Source organism: Triticum dicoccoides, chromosome 2B (genome assembly GCF_002162155.2).
Source record: "Triticum dicoccoides isolate Atlit2015 ecotype Zavitan chromosome 2B, WEW_v2.0, whole genome shotgun sequence".
Classification (NCBI taxonomy): domain Eukaryota; kingdom Viridiplantae; phylum Streptophyta; class Magnoliopsida; order Poales; family Poaceae; genus Triticum; species Triticum dicoccoides.
The window spans coordinates 2,747,409-2,765,842 of record NC_041383.1 but is presented as its reverse complement, the minus strand read 5'-3'; the positions used below and the strand labels follow the sequence as shown (position 1 = coordinate 2,765,842).

The 18,434-nt window shown below is 46.6% G+C and overlaps 1 protein-coding gene across 1 annotated transcript; it reads right to left on the bottom strand.

Moving 5' to 3' along the window:
* Positions 1-4,866: 4,866 nt before the first annotated feature.
* LOC119361654 (tau-cadinol synthase-like) lies at positions 4,867-9,371 on the bottom strand. The gene is made up of 8 exons (XM_037626788.1): positions 9,236-9,371; positions 8,832-9,093; positions 7,981-8,353; positions 7,453-7,550; positions 7,247-7,367; positions 6,705-6,840; positions 5,530-5,778; positions 4,867-5,180 (listed from the first exon to the last, which is right to left on the bottom strand). The coding sequence occupies exons 1-8, from the start codon at positions 9,344-9,346 to the stop codon at positions 4,887-4,889; spliced, it is 1,644 nt and encodes a 547-aa protein (XP_037482685.1). The 5' UTR covers positions 9,347-9,371; the 3' UTR covers positions 4,867-4,886.
* Positions 9,372-18,434: the final 9,063 nt, after the last annotated feature.

Below are 18,434 nucleotides of genomic sequence, written 5' to 3'. Positions count from 1 at the left end.
CTATTGATCGTGTTGGAAGGAACACCATTTCTGAACAATGAGGTTAGTGATGTCAAAAGGTCAGGAAAAATAGATATTACTGCAATTTTTCCACTCTATTTTTGTTTGGGTGTGTTGAGATGTTTACATATCACATGTAGCTTTATATAGATGTTCCAAAGTTACTTCACTTCGTATGATTAGCTAGAAAAGTAATATATTTGGGTAGCTAAGCTGAGGCTGTACCCGTTTCTATCCGTGTATGATATATCATTTATTCCACCTTAGGATTTAAGTTTATTTATCAATTTTAAAAATGCACACACGAGTGCAACATAGAAAGTACATAGGAGAGATGTGTTTTCATTGATAGAGGAAGAGCAAGATCACGCCAATTGTACATGGGAAAGAAAGTTAATGGGAATGAAAATGAAAAACTCATGAGAAACTATGATCTCATGATAAGATGGTGGCCACGAGGCAACACCTATAGGAGGGCACCTATAATATGTCGTAAGTCACACACAATTTTTGATTAGTACTAGCATGCATCCTAATGAAGGTCACATGCTCTACCTAACTTGTAATTCTTGGTCCATCATTATTTTGCCTATGGTTCATGATTTCTTTTCAGTTATGCAATTTAGAAAATATGTATGTTATTGTCCAAGTATACCATATCAGTATAGGTTATGGAGGATGGTAAAGTGATTACTAGTTCAAAAGCATAAGTCAAGCTTGACATGTTTTTATCTGTAGTTACTTAACCTCTTGTACAAAGTACTAGTGCATTTTGTGACTATCAAGATTCAGTTGCATGATGTTTTCATTGACTAATTCCATACTTTGTAGGTTTGTCATAAGCAAGGCTGCCACATACACTACTAGGGAAAACCCTAGTAGTAGCGCGGGTTTTAACGCTATCAGTAGCGCGGGTGTCTGCGCTACTAATAAGGCGCTACAGTAACATATAGTAGTAGCACTGCATGTACCAGCGCTACTACTATTGACTATATCAGTAGCGCTTTTTTCCAACACGCGCTACTATTATGTAGCTGTAGCGCTTTCCTTTCCCCGCGTTACTACTGTATCTTTCAACATTTTTTCCCTGCTTCCTATTGATCTAAAATAGTACCCCATTTCAATAAACTGCAATTTCACATATACCAGATAATAATAACATTAACCACAATACCATATAGTCATACAATATCATTAAGCGTTATAGGTACTCATATATAGTCAACATGCATCCTCACACACATATATGGTTCATACAGTAGCATATATGATAAGCAGTACTAGGTAGTCATACAACATATAGCAGTCTACTAGGGGTAGTCATACAGCCACAAACATATGTAGTTCTAGATGATATCGATGATGACCATCATCCTCAAGCCATGGCGGTCGGTGTTCCTGATAGTAATTAGGATGGCCTGTCCAACACGAAGATTCTTGCCAACGAGGAAGTTCTTCCACCCAACCGAGCCGAAGTGTGTGCGACCGTCCGTGTCCACACCGTACGCACAGGTGCTTACGGAGCCCCTTGTGGTAAGGCGTATTTCAGCAGAGCCTTCTTCATCAGGCTCGATACCCCAACTCACAGATAGGCTCTTTAGCAATTTCTGAACAAGAAAAACAGATCAATTAATAAGTAGCCTCGCACATGCTCTTGCAAATATATTTCTACTAAGTATAGATTTCTACACTATCAAAAACAATACTACATTTCTACTAAGCTTGAATTCTACTAATAAGTATGGATCGGACTGTAAGCATGTCATCGATCGGACAGTAAGCATGTCATTGGAATCTAGACTAATTAAGCATGTCATCGGCTAGCTTCTACACATCATATCATTGGACTCTACACTAAGCATATCATCGGATTCACTAAGCATATCGTTGGACTCTACACTAAGTAAGCATGTAATCAGATTCTATACTAAGCATATGATTGGATTCGACACTATGCATATCATTGGATTCTACATACAGATAATTTGCATTTGTATGTATAACAATAAAGCATATAATGAAATTACTACAATAAGTATAACATACCATAACATGCCGATCAACCATGGTACTTGTTAGGCGGGTCACCAATGGCACCCCGACAAAGTCAGCACGTGGCGGAATTATATCCCATAGGTTGCACACCTCCTCCTCGCTTAGCCTTATTCTTCGAGTATAGATGGCTTCATCAAGTGGGTCCTCATCATATTCATCCATGTTGAGATAAATTACGGCCAGTTTGGGTCTTTCTGCTTTGAAGGAGAAGCTGATCAACTCACCACCAGTGATACCCATGTGGGAGATGAAATGGTCCCATCCATCTCCTCCCATCTGTGACATATTTCGTCCTTTCTCGAACTCCATAGTGTAGGGGCTCCCAGGAGCCTCAAAGGTCACAGTGCCTCCGGTCAGCTTGTTGAATTCCAACCTCACGTTGCATGGGACGATCTGTGTCTACACAATGATATATACACAATGCATTAATGCCAATAACACTAAAAACAAAATAGTTGTTACAAGTTTCATATATTTTGTTACCGCCACAGGAAGAAAACTCGGCTAGAAGTAGATGCCGAACAACGTGCCAGTTGCAATCTTGCTGGCGCATCTTGACTTGCACAATCGACATGGTGAGGGTGGTGGTGGTGGCACCATTTTCCTAAAGCAATATTAGAAAACGATTAATGATCCACTTCAGAGGAAAAATCCGGCATGACCTTTGCTAAAAAAGGACATATCGAGCGCCTGATATTTGCCGGAACGAAAATTAATCAACACTCCGGCAAAACATAGGCCACTCGGAGGTGTTACCTGCAAACATGGTCACTTGGGCAAGCACATATCCTATTTCAGCAACACTAGACATACATGTTTATATCTACATCATATGAACAGTTCTTGAGCAACACTAAATAAATTAGTTATACTAAAAATCTACATCATCATCTATTCAAAATATTATATACCTAAAACATCTACATCATCATCCACTATTACTATTTCTTTTACTGAACCCTAAAAATATGCCCTAAGTTCAGAATATAACAAGTACAAAATATTTTTTCAAATTCTACCAACTAAAAATTTCCATTACTAAAATTTCTAATGAAAAGACCTAAAATTTCCTATTCTATTCAAAACACCTAAAATAGGGTAAAAAATATTCTATTACAAAACCTACATTCTACAATGTCTACATTCTAAAATCTACATTTAAACTACCTACATTCCACAAGAACAGAGAGAAGGGAAGGAGGAGGGGTAGGAAGGAGGGAGGCAGGAGGGGTAGGAAGGAGGAAGGGAGGAGTGGGTGGAAGGAGGGTGGGAGGAGTGGGAGGAAGGAGGGAACATGTGGGAGGAATGGGGGAGGGAGGAGCAGGGAGGTAGGAGGAGCTACGTCGGTGGCGGTGATAGCGGCGAGATGGAGGAGGGAGGGGGCGACGGCCAATGGCAGGATGGAGGAGGGAGGGGGCGACGGCAGCATCAGCGGGTGGCAATGCGGCGGCAGCTGATGACAGGGTGCAGGGGAGAGTGAGTGAAGCAGAGAGAGGAGAGTGAGGGGCGGCCTGGTGGGGAAGATAGAATGGCTTTAGCAGTAGCGCACTTCTATGTAATGTGTTGCTGCTATATGCCCTAGCAGTAGCGCCATCCGATAAAATGCGCTACTGCTAAGTGTAAGCATGCAAAAATATATTGGTCATCAATGATCTTTTTGTGTACAATCTGAATTGTCAATATGAGTCCTCTCCGGTAGGAACCGGAGAAGACTCATAATACGGCCACAAATTCTACACATAGAGTCCAATGAAGACCAAGTGGTTGTGATAGTTTGAGAAGTAACATGTTTAAGGTGGTCCCTGTTTGCTGAGCGAGGTGGGATTAAACTTGTGGACTGAACTTAGCAGTAGCGAATTTTATCAAAAGGGGCTACTGCTAACATCAATAGCAGTAGCGAGGTATGGAATATGGCGCTACTTCTATAACTAGCTTGACGGCGAGGTATGAAATACGTTGGCGCTGTTTACAGCGGACGCGCTACTGCTATTTTTCTTTCAGCAGCGCGTTTTGGTGGCACGCGCTGTTGCTAAATAGAAGCAACGCCGTATTTTAAAGAGCGCTGCAGGTAAGATTATGTGTATAAGGTTTTTCCTAGTAGTGATAGTTGCGAAAGATGATGTCCATTGATTCCAACATGCGGCAACTATCAAGGTTGTAGGGCCTATCAGAGAAGACGACATTCACAACAGGAGAGTGGGTGTGTATTACTGATTTGCATTGGCACATCTTGCATTCCATTCGAAAGAAATCGACATACCAGTTATGCCATCTCATAAGTAAATGACTTCCTATAGATCTTTTTTTTCTTTCACAATTACATGTGTGTCAACACACAGTTCCCCAAAGTATGAAAGCAATCATTCTTGATAAAAAGGTCATGCATGTCTAATTAGTGAATTTTATTTTGTAGCTCAAATTTTTATTCGTGATATACCAACAACAAAAATAACAAAGAGTACATTGTAAAAAAGTAATAGATGTAACAGACTAGATAAAGAGTTGAAGCCAGAGATGAGCCCTAAAGTATATGCATTGTAGCCCATAGCAATGCACGGGCGTTCTCCTAGTTAAAACTGTTGTGCGCCAGGTCAAGTGCCGAGCTACCACATGCTATATGTGGTTAGAAACATGGAGCAGAAAATCTTAAATGGATTACATAGATAATTTTTAATTGGCTACAGTTTTTCTAGAGAAACAAAATCCAATATCCATAAAAAATGTAATGCTCATACGTTGAAAGTTTTCTTTCGATAAAACTTATATATGTATGAAGTATAAAATACACCCAAAACATATAAGAAAATTTATTATTCATCTGTTGTGGCTAGCTAGCCAGACAAAACAGGCTTTATGAAGAGGCTCTTAATAATTTTGTGAAGATGCTCGCTATCTGTGTACACATCGTTCCTGTTATCGTAGAACAATGATGTGCTAAGGGCCAAGCCGATAATACGCTTCAACGCGGGGAGAAATTCATGGTTTTGAAAGCGAGCTTTGTTCAGAGTTCTCCATTCATCTTCAATCAGTTCATATATCCTTGCGATGGCAACCTCGCCTGTGACGCCGTACTCATTGACGTAACATTCCATGGAGCTTGCCACATCCCCCTTGCTCTTTCGGTTCTATATATATAAAAAGAATGTTTAGAGCAGGCATTCCAATTGGTAGTAGAAGAGCTATGTAAGTTCGTCTTTACAGAATTACATGCCATCCACAACACATATTAAGTAAATTTGACTGATAATTGAACCGATAAGAATGACGGCATGGACACAAAAGTGTCATAACTAAAATACAATTTTGTACGACAATATGGTAGTATCACTTTTTCTATAATATTACTGAATTTTATTCGTTTAAATGCCAATGAAACTTTGATTTCGTGATACATGTGTGTCTTAATTAGTTACATTTTCAAATGCAGTATGTGATACGTGTATGCATGAATGTTTATCAAAAAATACTACATACCTCAAATGCTGCAATGTCGTTCATGAAACGCACAATCTTCCCTGCTGCTATGACAACATTAGGGACACCGGCTACCCACTCAACTGCTATTTTCATTATGGTATCACCCATGCTAGCCATCATACTCAAGCAAACGGTTGGCTCACCTATAGTTAGGCTAGTCACATTGACCTGATTTTTAAAGCTTGGCTTATGCTTCGTGTGACACCATTCCGCTTCTTGAAGATAACCAGTCACATGATTTTGAATCTGCACCCAACAAGCAAAAAAAGTTATGTACTGCCCCATCATCTCTAAATAGTTGCAACACACTACCTGATTACCCCCTCCATGCAGCCATTAGTAAGTCATGCATGTAATCATAATTATATGTATTGTATTAATCTATCCATGCAATCATGCCACCTCATCATGTCATGCAAGTTAGTCATAAGTTAATTTTTTTCCCATGAATTTTTATGTAGTCGTGGATAGTATAGGTGTTGGATGCTTGGAGAAAATATATGTAGTTCGTGCTTCACATTTAAAGTTAAAAAAATGGCATACCGCTAACTTCAATCCAAATATTTTTACTCCTTTTATATATCATTTTGTCACATGCTTCATATGTTTTTTTCTAGCATCAATTATATTTTTTAACAAGGTGTCACAATAAAGTGTGGGTTATCCTCTTGTTTATTACAATGCCGATACAAAAGAGTAGCAAACAAAAGGATCAACCACATAAAAGTAATCAACCATGATATATAGTCTATTCCCTATTATGGAAGATACAAATAGCATATGCCATCTGATAGTTATTTAGTAACTGGCAATGTGCATGTGCGTTGCAACGGATCCAAAGTGGAATAATACCTGTCTACAAACTTGAAAGAAACCACTCTTGTTTTCATATACATATATCACTAATAATATATTATGTTTCACTCAAAATATATTCCTCGGGATATTTTGATGAGGTGAGGGAGGGATGTGGTTGGTTTCAAGATAATAAGGGGTTTTCTGCGAATTGGAGTAGAGAAGTGGGATATTGTTGCAAAAGGGCCACAACTTACCTCATGGTCGTTAGATGCTTATCTAATGGTCAGAAATGACGGATGGCAGACACACCATCATCACTAACCGAGTCTTTTATAGAAGTTGAGATATAAAGCACAAAACATATATGTAGTTACCGCTTTCTTCAGGTAGGCAGTATCATAATTGACATTGACTGGCGTTTCAACCTCAATATTTTTGAAGGTCCTCAACAGCTCGATATATAACTTCTTTAGGTACTCGGGTAGAAGAGAAACGGCTGTCTTATCCCATCTATACGGTCATTCCACAAGATAGGTTAGAAATGACACATTAGGTGTTGCACTAGTTGTATATTAATTCTCACTCAAAACAAGAAGTGGATAATGACACACATGTGTAAGTTTATAAAGTAACGGTTTGAGAATTGTGGAAATTGTAGTAAGTGTGAGCGACAATGATTGTGGGAAACCGAACAACTACATGTTATGGTACAACAATGACTTTGACAATATTCTTACAACATGACAATGTCCGCTGGGTGGCTAATACTTATCTTTTCTTTTAGCTCAACTGAGGTCAAAATGTTTGGATGCATAGCTAGTAGTGTTTTTTTTAGAAGAAAAAAAGAAGGAGATGCTTTGGAACTTTGCAATGGTTGATTGATCGATGGAAGTTTAAAAGGAAAAGCTATTCAAACCTTTGTATGGCTTCATGTAGCTTTCTACATTCCTCTATGGTGGCACAGATATCATACGTGTCATCTAAAGTGGTAATTAGAACAATCATCTTGGTGGTGATACTTCGCTGGAGCTCAAAGCCTTTCTCATAGTACAACACATAGGTCCAAGTGTAGCTTTCCACCAAACGGTCGCGAATAAAGCTTAGGTCGCTGGAGCTCAAAGCCTTTCTCATAGTACAACACATAGGTCCAAGTGTAGCTTTCCACCAAACGGTCGCGAATAAAGCTTAGGTCGATGAATGCCGAAAAATGTTTCCACCACCTGTGAATTGTATTTAGTGAAGTATTTTGAAATATTACATGGATACTCAATGTTGTTAAACAGAAAAAGGTAGCTGTATTGAATAATCCATGAGACTTATGGAGAAAATTATGTTCAGATGTATTTGCATGATACAACATTACATCCTATGTGCCATTATATGTGTCCTCATCCCAGCCTGTCCACAAAGGAAAGAAACACTAAACTAGTCTAACAAAAGAGCTAATGATAGATGATTGTGTGCATACTACCACCAAAACTCTTTTTAGTAATTTACATAGGGGTAGATGTAAAAAAACATAATATTATAAACTACACATTTGATTTCCTGAATGGACAAATATATTGAAATGGATAATTAGGAAGCTAGAGAGGTGAAAATTTTCATCTTGTTTTCTTAGTGGTTATAAATAGAGAGAAAATAACCTACTCTGTAATATCTTTGAGCTCCTTCAAGTAGACATGTTGTAGAAGGTTAAAATCTAGTTTTGCTAGCTCCAACAAAATTTGGTAATGCCCTTCCTCTTCTTCATACTCTGAGATATATTGTAGCGCTTCCACCCTCTTACACGCCCTTGGAAGTGCTCTATGAATGTCGCGTTTGACTTGCTTAGCTAGGGGTGATTGCAGACTACCATTAATGGATACAAGATGTTGCCTTGCAAAATTCATGGCTTCCTCAAGTTTTGGCTCGCCTTGAATGAGAAGATGAGTTGCATTGTATAAACTCAGTATTCCTTTTGGTTCATTAGTTATATCCTTTCTAAAGCTCCCATCTTCACCCTTGTATTTGTCGAAAACATCTGCGAGATCAGTAAATTAACATTTATTAATTAGTACAATGTAGAGCACATGCTGTCAACTTTTTTATTCGGTATATCCAGTCGACATAATTTGTGACATTGCTTCAGGAACGCACAATCCAGTCCACAGAAACTTGACCATCAGGATAGAGCATTGTCGAACTTTCAAAAACATAAAACACCAGTATTTGTTAAATATTTAATTGAATGCGTGAAAATAATAAGTGCAAATTCATGTTTGATAATATAACAACTCTATTGTTTTTCCAGTAACTTTTTGTACTAGTTAATCGTTAAATTCGGAACTCTATAAGTTTCCAAAATGTCACGTCCTTCAATATGAAAAGAGCAATAGTTCAAGCTTGATAACTCAAGTAACTAGCCACTAAATAATTAGGCATCCTCTATCATTTGCGGGCATTATTTATTTATTTTTGACATTTTCTAGATGTGAAAGATGGAGCAGGTAGTTAGATACCTGGAGATACCCAATGCCCATTCTCCCTAAGTAAACGGAATCGAAGAGCGACCTCATGGAGGCTGGATGAGCTACTAAAGTCACTCTCCAGGAGTTCGTTTAACAAGTCATGGATCTGCTCGTCAAAGTGGTGATCTATTCCAAGATGTTGGAGTGTATCCACCAAGAACATTCGCGTCGTCGTGCCGTTGCAAGTCTTAAATAACAGGCTGACGTCCCCCTTCAGTTTTTCGGCTCGCGCTATCATCCATTCCTCCGACCTCTGCCATTCATATATATGTATATATATGTAAGCATCCATTGACTAATGAATGGAAAAGAATTGTAAGCGAAGAAAGAAGATTGCGTGCGTAGTGCGTGCTTATGAGAAGTTCTAAACCCAACTACATATATTTTTATATTACCTTGGGTGGGGGTGGCTCGTATGCGATGAAAAAGTCACCCCATGACGAGGGCTCAAAGCCTAGCTGCTCCTTCGTCTCCGGGGTGGCAGCAGCATGAGAGGAAGACGCCATGAGAGGTAGCTAGCTAGAGAGCTTAATTTTACTTTTGGAAGCTCCTGAATGCATGTGTGGCCTATAAATAGAAGTCGAACGAATTGTTTGGTCGTGGGTCTGTGAAAAGTTAAGCCTATCATGAATATTAAATTAAAAGGTCTAGCGTATTTTGGACTACACGAACATCGTGGAACACGTGAGAGAGCGAAAGCCTCGCGGGTGTTAATTGTCTGCCTCCCAAGATTCCCCTCGTGGGACGCGTGAGAGAGCGAAAGCCTGCTGGGTGTCAGTCGTCTTCGTCCCTAGTTTCCACTTGTGGAATGCGTGAGAGACCGAAAGTCCTGCTGGGTGACGGCCCTTCTGTACGTCTCTTACCCGTTCACTGCTCCATCTTGTCCTCACGTACGAGCTGCATGGCCCAGGCTCCTTTGGGAGGAATCTACAGCCACAGCACATTACTTAATCCGGCACCTCAAATGTATGTGGATGTGTCGGTCAGAGTTACCTATTACTCCCTCAGTTGCCAAATATTTTTCTTTCTACAGATTTCAACAAATGACTACATAGAAAGAAAAATGAGTGAATCCACATTCTAAAAATATGTATACATACATGTTATAGTCCATTTGAAATGTCTAGAAAGACAAATATTTGGGAATAGAGGGAGTATATAACTACCTATTCTGCATCCATCACACCACAGGACTATACCGCTCCTGTGCGCCGCCGCCGCTCTCCTCTTCGCAGCCGCCGGAGACGACGCTAGGGCAAAGCCCCATCGGCTCGGCGGGGGTGGCCTTCTCCTTGCACACCAGAGGATCAAGATCGATGCAGCGGATCCCATCTTGGTATTCTCGGCAATGATGGCTGACAAAGACGGCTAGGGTGTGGCGGCGGCCTCCATGCTATAACCGCTCAACCTCCGGTTCGGCTTCAGATCGCGGTGATACTCCTAATCTTGTTCTGCATCACGCGGGCGCCTGGGGCGGCGACCCTGGGCTTGGCGGTGGTCGTCATCTCCTGCGTCGGAGGTGGTTGGCCTAAGGTTGAGTGGTCGGATCTCGAGATCCATCATCTAGTCCCGGCTGCGAGTCGGGGAGACATAGTTACCGGTGAAAATCAAGCCGACGGTGGGCGATGGCGGCGCTTTGCGCCATGACCTTGATGATAGCATCGTCGTGTAACTATTGTCGACCCACTCGTGTTGCTCCGGGGGAAACCCTAGGATCTGGTCTTCCAAATCTGACGATGGCGGCACTACGGTGTTGTTTCTCTCTTGGGAGCATTGTTTGTGGAGCAGCGCTGGCAGACAGAGGTAGGAGGTGGAGCGGCTACATCTTGCACGGAGTTTCAGTGGAGATGTCATGTAATGCCTGCCCGATAGGTGCTACGTTGTTTCATGTCTGTTCGGTAGGCGCACAACATATCTTACAGAGACTTCAAGCTGTGTCAGTGGGTGGCACTTCGCGGCATGGTGGTGCGGTGTACCAGCGGCGACCGCAACATGCTCATCAGTTTATGCACAGGGAGGTGGTGTCGTTGGGCGCCGTGGTGGCGTCGACGGATTTCCGTACTGGGAAGGATGATGCTGATCTCTTTCATTAAGATTGGTCACCGGTTCGATGATGATGGCGGCTTCTAAAACGTATGCATGTGGTGTACGCTTTAGGTTTGTTGCATCGGCTGTAGGTTTCGGTACGTTATATGAATGGATCGGCGACCACACCGGTTTTAGATATGGAGAGTGAGAGCACTCAACATTGTCGAGTTTGTAGGTGTGAGTACTAGCTTTGTAGCTCTGACGATCTCCCTCCGCTGCGGGGATGAAAGTGTCTAGTTCATCCATGCCATGGCGCCCGGGGTCCACGTATCCGACATCTCCGACCCGCTCTGGGTCATCCCGCGCGTGATCTCCTCTCTATTCCTTCTCAGCGCGATGCTCAGCACGGACGCGGCCCTTGACCCCAGCCGACCGCTCCCGGCCATGCAGGTCACTGAGCTCGCCGACGGCGCCTTCCTCGCCATGTCGACCGCTCAGCCACGCAGCCGCGGACGGCACCACATTGTGTGACCTCTTCAACACATGGTCGGAGATGAGCCGAAGCGATGACGGCAACATATTCACAGCGGCGCCATTACCTCCATTCGACATGTGGTTCCACGAAGGCTGCCCGGTGCTGATCCCTCTGCCCTTTGCAAGGGTGCAGGACAGGGCGAGGCGGTTCAGTGCCCGACGGTGCAGGAATGCTCGATCCATTTCTCCCCGGAGAGCATAAAGAAGCTCAAGGCTAAAGCAATGCCGACACGACCATGACCACCATCTCCTCGTTGCAGGCCCTGCTGGCGCACCTATGGCGAGCGGTGTGCCATGCCCGGGGGCTGGCACCGGACCGGAAGACGAGGCTTGTCCTCCCCGTCGGATGCAGGACACGGGTGAAGTGAAGGGTATTCCTGGGGAACAAGTTGGACGGGTTAATCACGGTTTTCGAGGACGGTGGAGGAGCAGGAGCTTATGAACCCCTCGATCTAACTAGGAGCACAGAGATGGTGATGATGGCGGCGGAAGTGTGCCTCCTGATGCCCTCGCCTGTTACGGTGCTTTCTTCCTTCAAATGTCGTGTCTGTGTGTTGTAGTAATAATCCTTGTTAGTTAGGAAGAATGAGATTGCACGAATAGATAATCATTGATCGTGTGCATGGTGCACATATATAGGTACAGGGTGGACCGACCTCTACTTGTCTCCCAAGATGTACAAATATACGGGGGACAGCGAGAGAGAGAGATACAACGGTATAAATACAGACCCAAGTCCTATACATATGCAGTGGACAACGTACGCTCAACACCCCGTTGCAGTCGAAGCGTCGCCGCAGACACAGAGACTGGACCGAAACTCCTCAAAGACTAGGGTCGGTAGTCCCTTAGTCATGACATCGGCAAACTGCTGAGTGGTAGGAACGTGCAAAACACGAACCTTCTCGAGAGCCACCTACTCACGAACGAAGTGAATGTCAAGCTCAATATGCTTCATACAGCGACGGTGGACGGGGTTGGCGGAGAGATAGACAACGGAGACATTGTCACAGTAGACGATCGTGGCCTTGGGGACCACACATAGCAACTCCTAGAGGAGCTGACGGAGCCAAGAGCACTCAGCAACGGCGTTAGCCACTGCCCGATACTCAACCTCGGCACTCAAGCGAGAGACCATGGGCTGCCGCTTGGACGACCACGAAATCAGCGAGGGCCCGAGGTAGACACAATAGCCTGACATAGAGGGACGTGTGTCCGGGCAGACTGCCCAGTCAGTGTCAGAGTAGGCGACCATGTCGATTGACGAGGATGCCGTCAGGGTGAGTCCCAGGCTCATAGTGACGCGTATGTACCGAAGAATACGGTTCACCAGAGTCCAGTGGGAATCACGCGGGGAGTGCATGTGGAGGCACACCTGCTGGACTGCATACTGCAAGTCAGGCCGAGTGAAGGTGAGATACTGCAGGGTGCCGATGATGGAGCGAGCAGAAACCTTCGCTTTGGTGTCAACAGGTGTAGGAGTGCTCTTGCGATTAAGCATACCCGCGCACTCGAGAAGCTCATGGGCGTACTTCTGCTAATGCAGAAAGAACTCGTCGGCACGACGAATGACCTCAATGCCGAGGAAGCAGTGCAGCGCTCCCAGATCCTTGAGGGCAAACTCATCACGAAGACAAGCCATGAGCTACTGAAGGAGCCTAGGCAAGGATGCCATCGGGATAATGTCATCCACATAGAGCAGCAGGTACGCAGTAGCAGTGCCCTGATGGTAGACGAAAAGAGAGGCGTCGGAGCGGGTTGTGCGAAACCCAAGCTGCTGCAAGAACCCGGCCATACATTGGTACCACGCTCGGGGGGCCTGCTTCAGTCCATAAAAGACCGAGATAGCAAGCACACATGGTCGGGATGCTCGGCGTTGACGAAGCCATTCGACTGCTCACAGAAGACCCGTTCCATGAGGTGGCCATGCATAAATGCGTTGGAGACATCCAACTGATGCATAGGCCAGGCACAGGAGACCGCCAGCAGAAGCACCGTGCGAATCGTGCCCGGTTTAACAACCGGGGCGAAGGTGTCGGTGAAGTCCATGCCAGCGCGCTGGCGGAAGCCGCGCACCACCCAACAAGCCTTGCAGCGCTCGAGAGAACTGTCAGGGTTGGTCTTGTGATGAAACACCCATTTGCCACTGATGACATTGGGGTGAGGGGGGCGCGGAACAAGATGCCACGTGTGGTTGTGCTGCAACACATCGAACTCCTCGCGCATCGCGGCGAGCAAATATGGATCACGGAGGGCGGCGCGTGCAGAGGAGGGGATGGACAACGGTGGAGAGGACGATGTCGACACCGCGCACGCATACTCATCAGCGGTGTAGCGCATGCTCGGCGGTGGATACCAGCACCAGACTGCATCATCATGCCGGCGGGAGGCGGGTTGGCGGCGGCAGGAGCAGAGGACGAGGGTGGCGATGAGTCCGTCGCTCCCGGCGTCGTAGCTGGGCTAGCCGGGGCGGTGGAACCGGCCGGGGCTGGGCAGGCCGCGGCACCCGTCGGGGTGGGAGCCGAAGAGCCACCTGAGGCCACGGGGGGCCGCGTTGGGACCAAGCCCAAGGGGCCCGCAGCGGGGGCCGAGGGGGCCGGTGCCACGTCAGAGGGGCCCGCCGCAGGAGGGCACGCCGAGGCTGCGCCGGGAGGGGCCGCAGGGAGCCACGCCTGGGCCAAAGGGGGCTGCGGCGGGGGCTGCACCAGAGCCGCGTCCCAAACACCATCAAAGGGCGCCGAATCCTCTGCAGAAGGCGGTACCTGGTAAAAAGGAAATACCCGCTCATCAAAGTACATGTGTCGGGAGGTGTACACACGGTGGGAGACGGGGTCGTAGCACTGGTAACCTTTGGTGTTAGGGGGAGAGCCTAGGAAGATACACGCTACGGAGCGAGGGGCGAGTTTATGAGGTGTAGTGGAGGCGGTGCTAGGGTAACACAGACAACCGAAGATACCGAGACCATTGTAGGATGGAGGGGAACCGAAGAGAAGTTGGTGCGGAGTGTAGTTCCAGCGGGGACGACATGGCCTAATGTTAACTAGGAGAGTGGCGGTGGCGAGAGCGTCGGGCCAAAACCGAGGGGGCACGTTGGAGTGGAACAACAACGTGCAGACGCAATCGTTAAGAGTGTGGAGGATCCGCTCGGCGCGGCTGTTCTGCTGGGATGTGTAGGGGCACGTGAGACGAAAAGTGGTGCCGTGAGACGCGAGAAGGTGGCGAGTGGCAGCGTTGTCAAACTCTTTTCCGTTGCCAGTCTAGAGGGCGAGAATAGGGCGCCCAAACTGGGTCGTGATGTAGGAGTAAAAGGCCGTGAGTGTGGCGAGGACATCGGATTTGCAACGGAGTGGAAACGTCCACGTAAAATGAGAGAAATCATCAAGTAAAACAAGATAACTGAAACAGAAAAGTAGAAAGAGTGTTTGACTCGCTAAAGGGTCGATGAACATGTTTACCGAGACGGCAAGCATGATAAGTGTGCTCGTCGAATGTATTACATGAAAACAAAAAACTCTTGAGAAACTGATGAAGGACGGTGGAGTTGGGGTGATCCAAGCATGCATGCCAAAGGTCGACACCGGCGGAGAGGGCGACCGGAGAGGTGGTGGCGGTGGCGGTGGAGGCGGAGTGCACCGGGTACAAGTCATCTGGGTTGTCACATCAGTGGAGTACCATCCATGTACGGTCGTCCTTCACAGAGAAACCAAGACCATCAGATTCAATGGTGAGAGGATTGTCACGTGCAAGACAATGAACATAGACAAGATTTTTAACTAGGTTGGGTGAGACAAGCACATTAGACATGTTAATAGGCATAGAATTAGACGGAAAGAAACTATGACCAACATGAGTAATGGGTACAGAAGAACCATCACCGAAGGTGATGCGGTTCGAGGTGGTGACCGGAAAGGAGGAAGTAAGGTTACCGGGGTGCGACGTCATATGGGCGGTAGCCCCCATGTCCATGTACCAATCACCGCCACTTCCGTAGGTGGAGGGAGACGGCGCCGAGTGTAGCGCGATGAGAAGTCCAGGATCCCATAGGGCCGGTGGGAGGGATTAACCTCCGGCTGGGTCGGCGCGGGGGGCGGCACGTAGCCGCCCAGCTGCGGGTAGCCGCCTGGTAGAGGCGCGAGCACCGGTGGATAGCCGCCTCCACTCGCCGGGTAGCCGCCTCCGTTCGCCTGGTACGGGGCAGCGGCGAAGTGCGTCTGTAGGCCGGTGGGGTGCGGACCAAGGATGCCCCTGGCCCGCGGCACCGGCATGTGGTACGCATGGACCATGTCGGTCCATGGGTTGGCACCGACGGACTAGGGCGGGGAGAGCTGATGATGACGTGGAGCCCCCCCACCCCCGTACCCTGGCTATTGCTACTGCTGTGGTGCTCCGGAGCCACCGCCTCCACGGCGCCGATTGCAGCGGCCGCCGTCCTGCTACTGTGGCTGCTGCGAGGGGGCGGGTGGCACTGGCGGGGCCGGCGGGCGGGGGAAATACCCCGGTGGCGCGGGCTGGCACAGGTGAGGCGGAGCCGGTGGAGGCGCCCCGCGAGAGGTCCCGGCGGCGAAGGCGGTGTGGTGGACGCGAGCCTTGACCTTCTTCATCCGTCGGGTTCGGCAGCAGGTTGAGGTTTGAAGCCGCGTTGCCGAAATCCCCATTGAGGCCGGCGGTGAGGGTGCTCAGCATGAGGTTGTCGGACACCTTGGTGCCAATATCGTGGAGCTCGTCAGCAAGCCGCTTAAGGCGCATGCAGTAGTCGTCGATGGAGGAGTCATCTTGATGGCACCCAAAAAATTCCTGCTGCAAAAACACAAGACGTTGGAGCTAATTGTCGGTGAAGAGGGTGTTGATCTTGGTCCACACGGCACACGCGCCGTCGTTCTCCGAGACGACCGTGTGGAAGATGTCCGGCGAGACGGTGAGGTAGAACCACCGGATGAGAGCGGCCTCAATGGCCGCCCAGTCCGGATCGCCCGCTATGATGTCACCATCAATGTGTTCAAGGAGGTGGTACTCGCAGAAGACAAGGTTGAAGTAGGTCTTCCAGGCATAGTACGAGGAGTTGGATTGGTCGAGCTTGATGGGGACGCGGGTGTGGATGTCGAGATCGCGAACGGCAGTGGCGTCGGGCTCCGGTCCGGCGAACGGGTTGAAGTTGCTGGAGGAGGGAGAGGCCATGGAGCTGCGGCGGCAGAGGGAATGCGGTGGCGGCTCGGGTGGGGTTGCTAGTGGCGACGCGGGGTAGGGTTAGGGTTCCCTGGCGCGGCGGCTAGGAGGGGAAGGGAAGGCAGCGGCGGCAGGCGAGGGCGGCGGCTGCGGGATGGAGTGGGTCGCGGCGGCGGCGTACAGCGGTGGCGGTAGTGCAAGAGGAGTGGCGGCGGCGGCTGTAGGGCGGCGGCGGCGGCTAGGGCGGAAGCGAGGAAAGGGATCGGCGTGCTAAACTGATACCATGTCAGTTAGGAAGAATGAGATTGCACGAATCGATAATCATTGATCGTGTGCATGGTGCACATATATAGGTATAGGATGGACCGGCCTCTACTTGTCTCACAAGATGTACAAATATACGGGGGAGAGAGAGATACAACGATATAAATACAGACCCAAGTCCTATACATATGCAGTGGACAACGTACACTCAACAATCCTGAATGCCCAGCATCAGGTTGCACTTTTTTTTTCTTTGATTGCAATTTTTTGTTGCTAGCTTGTCAGGTTGCACTTTTGAGTCTGTTACGTCCGCATATTAAAATTAGCCCAGCGTCTTAGTGTATCACCTAGTATACAAATTTCTTTGCCTAATCCACAGTACTAACGAATCAAACGACGACATATTTTGTTCTCAAAATTTCCACACATAGTTTTTGATAGATATACCAATCAAGTGGCTTATCATTTGAATACTTTCAAAATAAAAATCATACTTTTTTCCCAGATTTAATCTCATCTGTGCCCTCTATTTCTCTAAGAAAATATAAAATAATTTAAAATTTACAGCTCTCTGCTCTAAAAGTCCCAACCCCTTCAGGTCAAGGCCCACACCCATGGCAAATAGCCGGCGACAAGGCCTGGCATCCCTCCCCCACCAGGGGCGGAGCCAGGATTTTGGTATGTGGGGGCCAAGTCAAGTTCATAACTTTTTTCTATAGACCAAAAAAATAACTATTATCATACTGTAATTGACGCCACACGCTACAAAACATGGTTACTGTTGTTTGAGTTTATATTTACCTCTACAATTGCCAATAGGATGAAAAATTAATAACTTCATCGGAAAATAACTTACCTTCTAAATTTTCTTCAACATATATGATCATGCAATACCGAGAACTTGAGACAATTTCAGTAGCTCGAATTTGAGACAATTTCAGTAGCTCGAACTTGAAACAACCGGCTTAAAAATGAACTAATCTTAACAGACTCTCAATTAGCTATATTGGATTAGTTCGACACATGAAAAATTTTAATCACAAATAGGAACTCATCCAAAATAATTTGCATCACGATCACAATATTTTGAAGGACAAGTACAAGATAGTAAATTATTCATCGAATCATAGCATCACAAATCACACAACCAATACAATTAAACAGCAAAACTCTGATGTATAAGTTCAACAATCATACAAGATAAGAATTGAGATTAATAGATGGCGTGATGTAGCGAAGCGTTGAACCTTGGATTCTTGGCTAGTTCTTGTTGGCTGGATCCGGAGGATCTAGAAGATTGACAACTGAAGAAGCCTGTGTCGCGCCATCACCGTCGCGGTATAATTTGGATCGGGAGCAGCGAGGCGTCGATTGTAGAGGTGTCCAGGCGGGTGAGGGCACGGAACGACGGCGTACAGGTTATTCAGATTGGAACGCAACGCCTAAACCAGGAGAATAGCCAGTGGCCAACCTGGCCGCTAGTGGGCTTCACTTGGGCCTTTTTCCTTTTCTCTAAAAATTAGCGTCGAGATAGGAGGGGCCGAGTATGTATATATGTGTTGAATACGTGCGCTTGTATCACTAATTCTATGGCATCGCGCGATC

Coding starts and splice junctions, on each gene's coding strand:
- LOC119361654 (XM_037626788.1), bottom strand. CDS start 9,346: ATGGCGTCTTCCTCTCATGCTGCTGCCACCCCGGAGACGAAGGAGCAG. Junction 9,094..9,235: donor ACGAGCCACCCCCACCCAAG/GTAATATAAAAA, acceptor TATGAATGGCAG/AGGTCGGAGGAATGGATGAT. Junction 8,354..8,831: donor TGGGCATTGGGTATCTCCAG/GTATCTAACTAC, acceptor CTGATCTCGCAG/ATGTTTTCGACAAATACAAG.